This window comes from Emys orbicularis, chromosome 1 (genome assembly GCF_028017835.1).
Source record: "Emys orbicularis isolate rEmyOrb1 chromosome 1, rEmyOrb1.hap1, whole genome shotgun sequence".
Taxonomy (NCBI): domain Eukaryota; kingdom Metazoa; phylum Chordata; order Testudines; family Emydidae; genus Emys; species Emys orbicularis.
The window spans coordinates 323,825,226-323,836,504 of record NC_088683.1 but is presented as its reverse complement, the minus strand read 5'-3'; the positions used below and the strand labels follow the sequence as shown (position 1 = coordinate 323,836,504).

Here is an 11,279-nt window from a genome sequence, read left to right as displayed (position 1 = left end):
TTTTTCCAGAAACAAAAGAAAAATATATTTCAAAAAAGTTTATTGCTACATTTGCATTTCAAAGGTAGGATTTTATATCTGGTATAAAATATTGTCATCTGATAATTCAGTAATAAATGTTAACCAAGATATGCAATGCATTATTGCTGTACAAGAACAGATTTATTAATCATTGTCAGGAGTTTGTTAGTAAATAGCAGCTTAATTTATGGGATACCATTTAATCAAAATAATGATACACCCACTGAAGTTACCAAAGAAAGTGCTGAACGTGGTTAGCAATTCTTGTAGGTCAGAAAGAGAAAAATGGTTAAAAAAGCATATTCTCTTCTTGATTCACTGGGAGTTATGCACACATCTCTGGTTAGCATTCCTAGAAGTTGCGCCAACACATCCCATATCATCAACAGGAAAATAATATATCTCCAAATCTATATGAAGAACAATCACCTCAGGGATTTTTCTCATAGGAAAGCAGGAAAGGAGATAGAGAGGTATATTCTCATCTCAGTGCAGTGGGATTCGTACATGTAACTTTCATTAAAACTCCTGTGAGTTGTATAGTTGCTGAATCATAGAGATGAGATTATGCCCCTAAATTAGTACCAAGAATAGCCTGATTAAAAATGAAGTGTGTCCATCTGGCAGAAGTATAAGAACTCAAGCTGTACATCTAACAGGAAATGTAAAGGAATGAAAAGATTCAAAATCAAATGATCAGAAATACTCAAAAACATATTAGGTTCTTGGCAATAACGGCCAACATTTTCAAACACAGGTGCTTAAAGTTAGGTCTTTAAATCAAGTGGCCTGATTTGCAAAGGTGCTGTGTACTCTCAAGCCTCATTAACTTCAATGGGAGCTGTGTGTAAGAAGCACTTCTGAAAAATCAGAGCGCTAGGATTTAGGTACTTGACTTTAAAGCTCGCAAGTTTGAAAATGCCTTAAGATTTTCATGTTTGCTTACAATGCAGCATACAGTAGTTTGAATGTAATGTCTTGATTAAATACAGCTTCCATAAAGCTGTCACTGGAAGGTTTTCAGTTGTAGATGCATCAAAAAGTCATTGATTAAAAATACATACTGCTTCTGGCTTGTGGTAAATGCATTTTCTGGACTTAAAATAATGAATTTGAATAAAGGTTCCCTTCATGGTATGAGATGATGGAATTGCCTGTAAGAAATGCTAATATAGCAGCAGCTAATAATCTGTTTACTTATAGTGGTGACATAAAACATTAATCATATACAAAGCTTATATGAATTTCTAGGTAAAGTCCAGAAACTGGATTATTTTTTTATCTGAGAATCTTCATCCTGGGATGGATCAGTGGATGGAAGGTGCTCATTTTCCCTGCTCACAGGTGGTCTGGTTTTGGAATTGGAAGGGTGTGTAGAAATATTGCTCTCCATATTTTGATAGACCTATATATTAGGAAGGGAAAGTAAGTCATATAAATTATTGTTTGCTTTAAACACAACAGAGTATATTAGCATCCAGTTTTCCCTCATAATACTGAATTTGCATATCTAAATTCACTGTAACTATATTAGCAAAATAGCAAGTAATGCAATAATGAATACCAGCTGTAAAGTTGAATGCACTGCAGTCACAGTATTGGAGAGTAAATCTTTGCTAAGCACTCTCTTGTAAAGTTAATAACCATCTAAGACCATATTTTCAAAAGTAGTTGTATAAGTTGTGCCTGCCAAATGTGTGCAACTGCATTTACTAATTCACTGCTGTTACTAAGGGACTCGTTATAATAAAGCCACATGTGAATTTTGTGCATGAAAATGGATGCGTGCTCATGTTTTAGCAGATGCAGCTTAGCTGCCAGCATCTTGAACATTTTGCTTTAAATAATGTTAATTTGTTTGGGGGATAAAAATCCGTTTTCCAAACCATGAGGTCAAATTCAAATCCTGTGGAGAAAGTGATCTGATCCCCATCTGACAAACAGGTGCATTTAGCCCAAAATTCAGCAAGACACTGAAGCATATGCTTAAGGATGTCCTTAAGTCCTATTGACGTGAGAAACTTGAAGAAAATCAGTCTCCTGGAATGCAAAGACCTAGGAATACAATTAAATATTTCAAGGGGCTGTGTGTAAGAGCTGGGTTTGGGTATTCCCTTGCACAAACACATGGACCGTCTCCTTGGCCTCCGTGACTATGATCCATTACATACCTTCCTTACTTTTGTTTTGGAGGTCAGGCAGAATAGATTCTTCATGACTGTTCAGGAGAGCTAGGCCTGGACTGGAGATCTGCCAGGCACCTTAACAAAGGTTCAATCCCACAAGGTACTGAGCACTTTGGCCTCAATGCAGAAAACCACTTCAGGATGTGATTAATTTTAAGCACCTGAATAGTCCCATTGGCTTCAACAGGACTAGTCACATGCTTAAAGTTAAGCATGTGCTGATGTATTTTGCTGGATCAGAGCTAGAATGCTCTGGATTGAGTTGCAGGATTGAGCCCCTACTACATGCTTTCCCTTCAGATTTTCCAATGAGGCCATATGAATAAGACAGAACTTGGCCTCATGGTTGCACTCAATAAACAGCTCAACCATACGCAGTGTTATGGTAGCCATATTGGTCCCAGGATATCAGAGAGAGAAGCTTGAAAGCTGGTCTCGCTCACCAACAGAAGCTGGTCTAATAAAATATATTTCCTCACCCATCTTGTCTCACAGGCCAGGTGTACATTTAGTTGCTATTACTGGCTCTTCTTTACCTTTGACCCTGGCACCTGTGAAGAACTGAGGCCAGATCTACTCTCACAGCACCACCTGCATCTCTGGAGGGGTGAAGTCAGCCCACAAGTGGTCTTCTGAAGACCCCTGCTTTTAATGGAGAGGGACTGGATCATGACTGACCTCTCGCCTTACATCCCCACTGCTTTGGTGGAAGGCAGAAGGGGGTTGCCCTTTGAGTCACCTCCTCCTTAACTTCACCCAATACACACACAGGGAGAGGATCCCTGCTGCAACAACCCTAGTAGCACATATTACCTCATAAGATGAGTGCACTGGAGATTCATATGGTATGAACACTGAAACGGATTAGTGATTATATGTAATTCTTTATGTTTAATCTCTAGTAATGATCATTTATAACAGTGTTACCTATTGCACACAGTTTCCTAGCAACCAGTATCACACTGGTTATCTATCATTCTGTTTAAGTTCTTATAGTGCCCTCATCGCTGTAGAATCTGAGCACCTTCCAGAAGTGCCGGAAGTGACATGAGTAGCATTTGTCACATGTATAAGAACAAAAACATCAAGAAAATACTGGGGCAGCAACAACACATTTAGGGCTTGCTGCCATCTGAATTCAGACTGTGATAGTGCATCCAGGCTATTTTTCAGCAAAAATGTGGAATAGGAGCAATAAACATTCAGCCCCTGTGGGAAATTCTTCCCTGGGAGGAAAAATATCTCAGCTGATAAAAGGTGCAAGGGCAAAAAATGTCTTTTTTAGTTCAACAGTGGAATTTTGTCTCTGGACTTCAATGCAACCCTCCTTCTAAAGCTCACGTGCAACATACAAACCCCAACCCCTTCGTACAGTTCATCACTTAGTGATGACAGTATGTGCACTCTACTGAGCATGCTCAAGGAGTCTATTGAGAGCTACAAAAGGAGAAGGGACCCTTTTTTGGTTAAATTAACGACTACTGTCAGCCTACTGCTGCAGCAAGGCTTAAGGCAGAAGCAGCAAGGTTAATTTATAATCAGCATAAAGCTGATCAAGGACACTCCATCCTTGAAATTTGTTTGGCCTGCTAAGTGCAGGAAGCCAGCTGGGAACCTATGGCTTTGAAAGGCATTAGTTCATCTTTTCACTGGGATAACTTTTCTGGCAGGGAAAATAAGCTCCTCTAGGATCCTATTTGTCATATTCCTATTTGTCAGCATCAGGATAACACATCTCCATCTAAGGAGGGTGGACTATTGCTCCCTCCAGACCCTGTCAACATTAGTTCTACTGGCAGAGGGGGGGGGTCATTTGAGAATGACATAAGGCTCTCCCTCCTCCAGGACTTAAGCATGTTGCACCCACAGCACTCCCAGCCCCTCACACACCCTGCAATATGTCCCAACTCAGATCCCCACATAGAGCAGCCATCAGCATTGCCAGTAGACCACAAAGCCAGCTGCATTAGCTTTTACAAAAGGGGAACTAGTTTCTGTGGGCACAGAGAGACAGTTAGTGACCTTCCTGCATTGGACTGGAGAAACAGGCAGGAAAGAGGAAGTCCCTATGTCCCAGGCGGTTTATTAGAGCAACACACAAAACATTCTGCAAAAAGGATTCCTCCTACATCTCAGCTCCGTCCTCTGTGAATGGCTCAGCTAGGGGAAGAAACCAGCTCCATGACATAATGGGCTGTCCCTGGGGATCCTTTCTAATGAAGTGGGTTAGCAATAGGAGCCATCCTTTCCAAACACCTTATTATGGACTCTAAAGATACATTTAAAATACAGAACTGCAAAACAGAGCATTTTTTGTGTTTTCATGATTGCATACCGCTCCTTCTGCATCAGCCAGCTGCCGTGCTAAAAGGGAACGCAGCTGTGAAAAGGAAGGTCTTTTTCTAGAGTCCAGAGCCCAACAGGACTGCATTACAAAGTATCTGCAGGAACAAAAGAAGAAATATGTGACAGTTTGCAAAGAAAATGTATCAATGGTTAAATACCATAGTATTTAAGTGACTAACTGACATTACAGAAATGCCAAAGATCAACAGACTGTATTATGGAGTATCAGAAAGATATTGATAAAGAATTCAGGTTTGATTTATTTGTTCAGAAAGATAAATAAAAAGAATGAGAGTGCATACATTAAACTCTGTAGTTCACCCCTTGAAGTCAATGTCAAATTCCCTGATGGACTTCACAGGGGGCAGGATTTCACCCGGGATTGTTAGTTACTTATCATATTACATATCACTTATCATGTGAGATCTTAGCAATGTTAACATGATTCAGTTGGTCCACCCTCCACATTGAGACTAGTAGGAGAACATTTCCCTCCTAAGAAATGGTGGACTGTGTCTATGGGGCTGATCCTGCCCCCACTTTAAGTGAATGTCATAGTCATATAATCTCCATAGGGATCTTTATGGAGCATAATCCTGCAAAAGTCTTTGTAGAATTTATATGAAGTCCACACAGAGTCTTCACAGGAGTCCATGCAATGTTTATAATCTCTGCAGAAGTTCCTTGAGAATTTATAAGGTCAACATAAGACCTTGTGGGGTTTATAAGTTCCACAGAAATCCCTGCTGGACTCATAAACATTGTAATGTATATATGCAACTTCCCAGGCATTATAATATCTACAGGCAGAGCCTGAAGACATTGCAATGCCCATAGCTTTGCAATATGTGTACTTGGCCTCATGGATATCAGCATGTCTACAGGCTGTCCAGGTAAATGTCAAAAGATCTGCAATGGGGAGCCCAGAGAAACCAAAATCCTTCCCTTTCTTTTATGCTCAATGTCTTGCAGCCCTCTGCCTTCTCCCCCTCTCCTTTTTTGTCCCCTGGACTCCTCCCCTTTGGCAGAGCACACAGACACAGGTGTTTGCAAGGTGTAATCTCCATGGAATTTGAATATCCACATCAGACTCCATGTTGATTGTAATGTCCACACTGAGAAGCACAAGAGTTACAATGCCCCTGCATCTCCTGTCTCCTGCTCCCACCCAAACCCTTTTGTGTTATCACTCGCCTCTTCTAAAGGCACTGACATCTCCCTGGAATTGAATTGGACATGGCTGGGTTCAGTAAAAAAAGAAGAGAAAGTTAATGAGAGCTTTATTTAGTACACCTCTACCCTGATATAATGCTGTCCTCGGGAGCCAAAAAATCTTAGGTTATAGGTGAAACTGCATTATATTGAACTTGCTTCGATCCGCCGGAGTGCGCAGCTCCTCCCCCCCGGAGCACGGCTCTACCGTGTTATATCAGGTCGCGTTATATCGAGGTAGAGGTGTATCTAAAATGGATTTTGTGTAACCCTTGCTATAGAAAATAAACCCTTCTGCATGAATGGAGCTGAAGATTCTGAAATACCAACCCAAGAGGAAGTTTTCTGAGAATGTAAGGACCAATTGAAAACAGGTAGTAAACTGGTCTTTTCAAACAAATACAACGTTCATTGCTGATCATGACACTATAATAATTTCTGCTTCTAGACAAAAGCTACATTAACAAATATCCTGCACCAGCCTTAGAGAAAGACGTGATTTTGCCTGGAATAACTCTGTTAGGCAGGGTAGAGGGCAAAGGAGTGGAATAAATATAAAGATAGCATTAGGAAAAACAATTACTTGATTAACAATTAATCCCCACCCTATGCAGTATCCAGAACGTACACTTACATTTCTTCTGTAGCATAAAATGGCTGGTCCATTTTAAATCCACTTTGAATGAGTTTGTAGAAGTTTGAATCAACCTGAATTCCAGGGTAAGGATTCACACCTATGAGAAATATTGTGGAAATATTAGCATACAGGAGGCTAGGGAAAAGTGGTGCTCTTCTGTTGTGATATAGAACATACCGAGAGAGAATATTTCCCACAGTAATATTCCATAAGACCAGACATCACTCTTAATTGTGTATATCCTGTCAAATAAGCTTTCAGGAGCCATCCATTTGACTGGTAACCGAGCCTGTACAAAGAGACGGAAAAGGAGCTTGATTAGTATTTTCTACACACAATATAGCCAACTCCTTAGAGCACTCACTGCCCACGTACGATCAAAGTCTGATTGCAGACAGAAAAATAGAGACTCATTTTAAATAGCTGCTGCAAACAGCTCATCGAGCTGTAGGTGAGGCTACTGTATGACAGGTTCTAAGATTGTTTGCCTTATGTGGGCTACATTGTCAGAGTCTTTACTTTGCTATGCAGGAGATTAAGGCCCCCTCTTACTCCTCTTCCTGATCTTGCTTAGAATATGATACTGGCCATGAGGAGGAGAGATGGGGCTACTCACTAAGGGTATGTCTACACTACGGGATTAATCCGAATTTATATAATTTGAATTTTGGAAACAGATTGTATAAAGTCGAATGTATGCAGCCACACTAAGCACATTAATTTGGCGGTGTGCGTCCATGTACCGGGGCTAGCGTTGATTTCTGGAGCATTGCACTGTGGGTAGCTATCCCATAGCTATCCCATAGTTCCCACAGTCTCCCCCGCCCATTGGAATTCTGGGTTGAGATCCCAGTGCCTGATGGGGCAAAAAACATTGTCGCAGGTGGTTCTGGGTACTGCCTCACCCCTCCCTCCATGAAAGCAACGGCAGACAACCATTTCGCGCCTTTTTTCCTGGGTGAACACTGCAGACTCCATACCACGGCAAGCATGGAGCCCGCTCAGCTCAAGACAGCAGTCATGAACATTGTAAACACCTCGCGCGTTCTTGTGCAGTTTATGCTGAGCCAGGACCAGAAAAACGAGGCGAGGAGGCGGCGGCAACGGCAGCGCAGCAACAAGTGTGATGAGGACATGGACATGGACATGGACACAGAATCCTCTCAAACCGCGGGCCCCGGTGCTTTGGAGATCATGTTGTTAATGGGGCAGGTTCTATCCATGGAACGCCGATTCTGGGCCCGGGAAACAAGCACAGACTGGTGGGACCGCATAGTGTTGCAGGTGTGGGACGATTCCCAGTGGCTGCGAAACTTTCGCATGCGTAAGGGCACTTTCATGGAACTTTGTGACTTGCTGTCCCCTGCCCTGAAACGCCAGAATACCAAGGTGAGAGCAGCCCTCACAGTTGAGAAGCGAGTGGCGATAGCCCTGTGGAAGCTTGCAACGCCAGACAGCTACCGGTCAGTCGGGAATCAATTTGGAGTGGACAAATCTACTGTGGGGGCTGCTGTGATGCAAGTAGCCAAAGCAATCACTGAGGTGCTGCTATGAAAGGTAGTGACTCTGGGAAATGTGCAGGTCATAGTGGATGGCTTTGCTGCAATGGGATTCCCTAACTGTGGTGGGGCGATAGATGGAACCCATATCCCTATCTTGGCACCGGAGCACCAGGGTACCCAGTACATAAACCGCAAGGGGTACTTTTCAATGGTGCTGCAAGCACTTGTGGATCACAAGGGACGTTTCACCAACATCAACGTGAGCTGGCCGGGAAGGGTTCATGACGCTCGCGTCTTCAGGAACACTACTCTGTTTAAATGGCTGCAGCAAGGGACTTACTTCCCGGACCAGAAAATAACCATTGGGGATGTTGAAATGCCAATAGTTATTCTTGGGGACCCAGCCTACCCCTTAATGCCATGGCTCATGAAGCCATACACAGGCAGCCTGGACAGGAGTCAGGAGCTGTTCAACTACAGGCTGAGCAAGTGCAGAAGGTGGTAGAATGTGCATTTGGCCGTTTAAAAGGTCGCTGGTGATCGTTACTGACTCGCTCAGACATCAGCCAAACCAATATCCCCATTGTTATTTCTGCTTGCTGTGTGCTCCACAATCTCTGTGAAAGTAAGGGGGAGACCTTTATGGCGGGGTGGGAGGCTGAGGCAAATCGCCTGGCTGCTGATTACGCGCAGCCAGACACCAGGGCGATTAGAAGAGCACACCAGGAAGCGCTGTGCATCAGAGAAGCTTTGAAAACCAGTTTCATGACTGGCCAGGCTACAGTGTGAAATTTCTGTTTGTTTCTCCTTCATGAAAACCCGCCCCCTTTATTGACTCATTCTCTGTAAGGAACCCACCATCCCCCTTCCCCCAGCTTGCTTTCAAAGGAAATAAAGTCACTATCATTTAAAAATCATTTATTCTTTATTAATTGATTATAAAAAGAGGGAGAGAACCCGGGTGGGGTTTGGGAGGAGGATCGGCAGGAAGGAAAAGGCCACTAAAAAAAGGTTAAAAAAATGACAGCCTTTTGCTTGGGCTGTCCACTGGGGTGGAATGGGAGGGTGTACGGAGCCTCCCCCCCCGCGTTGTTACACATCTGGGTGAGGAGGCTATGGAACATGGTGAGGGGGGAGGGAGGTTATACAGGGGCTGTAGCAGCACTCTGTTATCCTGCTGCCGTTCCTGAAGCTCCACCAGACGCCGGAGCATGTCTGTTTGCTCACGCAGCAGCCCCAGCGTTGCATCCTGCCTCCTCTGATCTTCCTGCCGCCACCCCTCATCTCGAGCGTCTCTCCTCTCCTCACGTTGGTCCCTCCTGTCCTCACGTTGGTCCCTCATGTCCTCACGTTGGTCCCTCCTGTCCTCACGTTCACTGGCTTCTTTCCTATACTTTGAAACCGTGTCCTTCCACTCATTCAGATGAGCTCCTTCACTGCGGGTAGATTCCATGATTTCTGCGAACATCTCGTCTCGCGTCTTCTTTTTCCGACGCCTTATCTGAGATAGCCTTCGGGACGGAGGAGGGAGGCTTGAAGAATTTGCAGCTGCTGGAGGGAGGGAAAAAAGGAGAGAATTTTTTAAAAAGATACATTTTGCAGAACAATGCTTATACTCTTTCACGGTGACCAACACTATTCACATTACATAGCACATGTGATTTCTGTGCAAGGTCGCATTTTGCCTCTTAATATTGAGTGGCTGTGGCTTTGCTGCTAGAGATCACAGACGCAGGTCTGGACAACAGAATTCGACTTGCATGCGGCCATGGTAAGCCATTGTCTTTCGGCTTCTGCGCCCTCCTTTCCCACATACCAAGCAAAGCCCGTTGAGTGCTGCGGTTTTCCTGTTAATCTTCAGCAGCAGAAAACAAACTAACCCCCCCCTCCCCATCCAATTCTCTGGATGATCGCTTTATCCCTCCACCCACCGCGTGGCTGGTATCAGGGAAGATCCCTGCAGGAACCAAACTAACACCCCCCACCCCGCCATGAATTCTCTGGGATGATCGCTTTACCCCTCCCCCCACCACGTGGCTGGTAGCAGGGAAGATCCCTGCTAGCCAAACGCGAAAAGCTCTGGGCCAATTCCCCCCCTCCCCCTGCGCTTGGCTAACTGCAGGGAAGGATTTCTTTTCAGCCACAGGCAAACAGCCCAGTAGGAACGGCCACCTCTGTCCCCTTAATTAAATTCCCGTATTTCAACCAGGTTACCATGAGCGATATCACTCTCCTGAGGATTACACAGTGAGATAAAGAATGGATGTTGCTTGAATGCCAGCAAACACCGGGACCATACGCTGCCAGGCTTTGTCATGCAATGATACCAGATTACTTGCTGCAAGCATGGCGCGGTCAAGTGTCCTACCATGGAGGACGGAATAAGGCTGCACTGCCCAGAAACCTTGTGGCAAGGCTTTTGGAGTACCTCCAGGAGAGCTTCATGGAGATGTCCCTGGAGGACTTCCGCTCCATCCCCAGACACATTAACAGACTTTTCCAGTAGCTGTACTGACCGCGAATGCATCCCAAGTCCTCAGGGCAAAGTAATCATTAAAAAACGCTTGCTTTTAAAACAAGTTTTATATTTTAAAAGGTAAACTCACCTGAGGTCCCTTCTTCCATGGGGTCGTGGTCTTGGATACTGGCTTGGGAGGGTTGGGAGGGTACTTCAGTCAGGCTGAGAAAAAGATCCTGGCTGTTGGGGAGAACGGAGTGCTGGGTGCTCTCCGCAAGCTCGTCCTCCTCCTCCTCCTTCTCTTCCCCGTCCGCAGAATCCTCAGGTGTAGCTGATGAGATTATCCCTGCCTCGGAATCCATGGTCAGAGGTGGGGTAGTGGTGGCAGCCCCCCCTAGAATTGCATGCAGCTCGGCGTAGAAGCGGCATGTCTGCGGCTCTGACCCGGAGCGACCATTTGCCTCCTTTGTTTTTTGATAGGCTTGTCTGAGCTCCTTGACTTTCACACGGCACTGATCTGAGTCCCTATTGTGGCCTCTCTCCATCATGCCCTTGGAGATTTTTTCAAAAGTTTTGGCATTTTGTCTTTTCGAACGAAGTTCTGCTAGCACTGAATCCTCTCCCCATATAGCGATCAGATCCAGTACCTCCCGTACGGTCCATGCTGGTGCTCTTTTTCGATTATCGGCCTGCATGGTTACCTGTGCTGATGAGCTATCTGTGGTCACCTGTGCTCTCCACGCTGGGCAAACAGGAAATGAAATTCAAATGTTCGCAGGGCTTTTCCTGTCTACTTGGCCAGTGCATCTGAGTTCGGATTGCTGTCCAGAGCGGTCACAATGGTGCACTGTGGGATAGCTCCCGGAGGCCAATACCATTGAATTGCGGCCACACTAACCCTAATTCGAAATGACAAT

General features: G+C 44.6%; 1 protein-coding gene across 1 annotated transcript in view; it reads right to left on the bottom strand.

Moving 5' to 3' along the window:
* Window positions 1-1,291: 1,291 nt before the first annotated feature.
* The window catches only part of FLT3 (fms related receptor tyrosine kinase 3), a gene marked incomplete at its 5' end in the record, with an annotated part of 57,499 nt that continues 47,511 nt past the window's right edge, over window positions 1,292-11,279 (bottom strand). Inside the window, 4 exons of the mRNA XM_065413278.1 lie at window positions 1,292-1,426; window positions 4,543-4,648; window positions 6,400-6,499; window positions 6,580-6,691. Of these exons, the coding sequence (XP_065269350.1) occupies window positions 1,292-1,426; window positions 4,543-4,648; window positions 6,400-6,499; window positions 6,580-6,691 (453 nt within the window). The remainder of the gene's footprint in view (window positions 1,427-4,542; window positions 4,649-6,399; window positions 6,500-6,579; window positions 6,692-11,279) is intronic.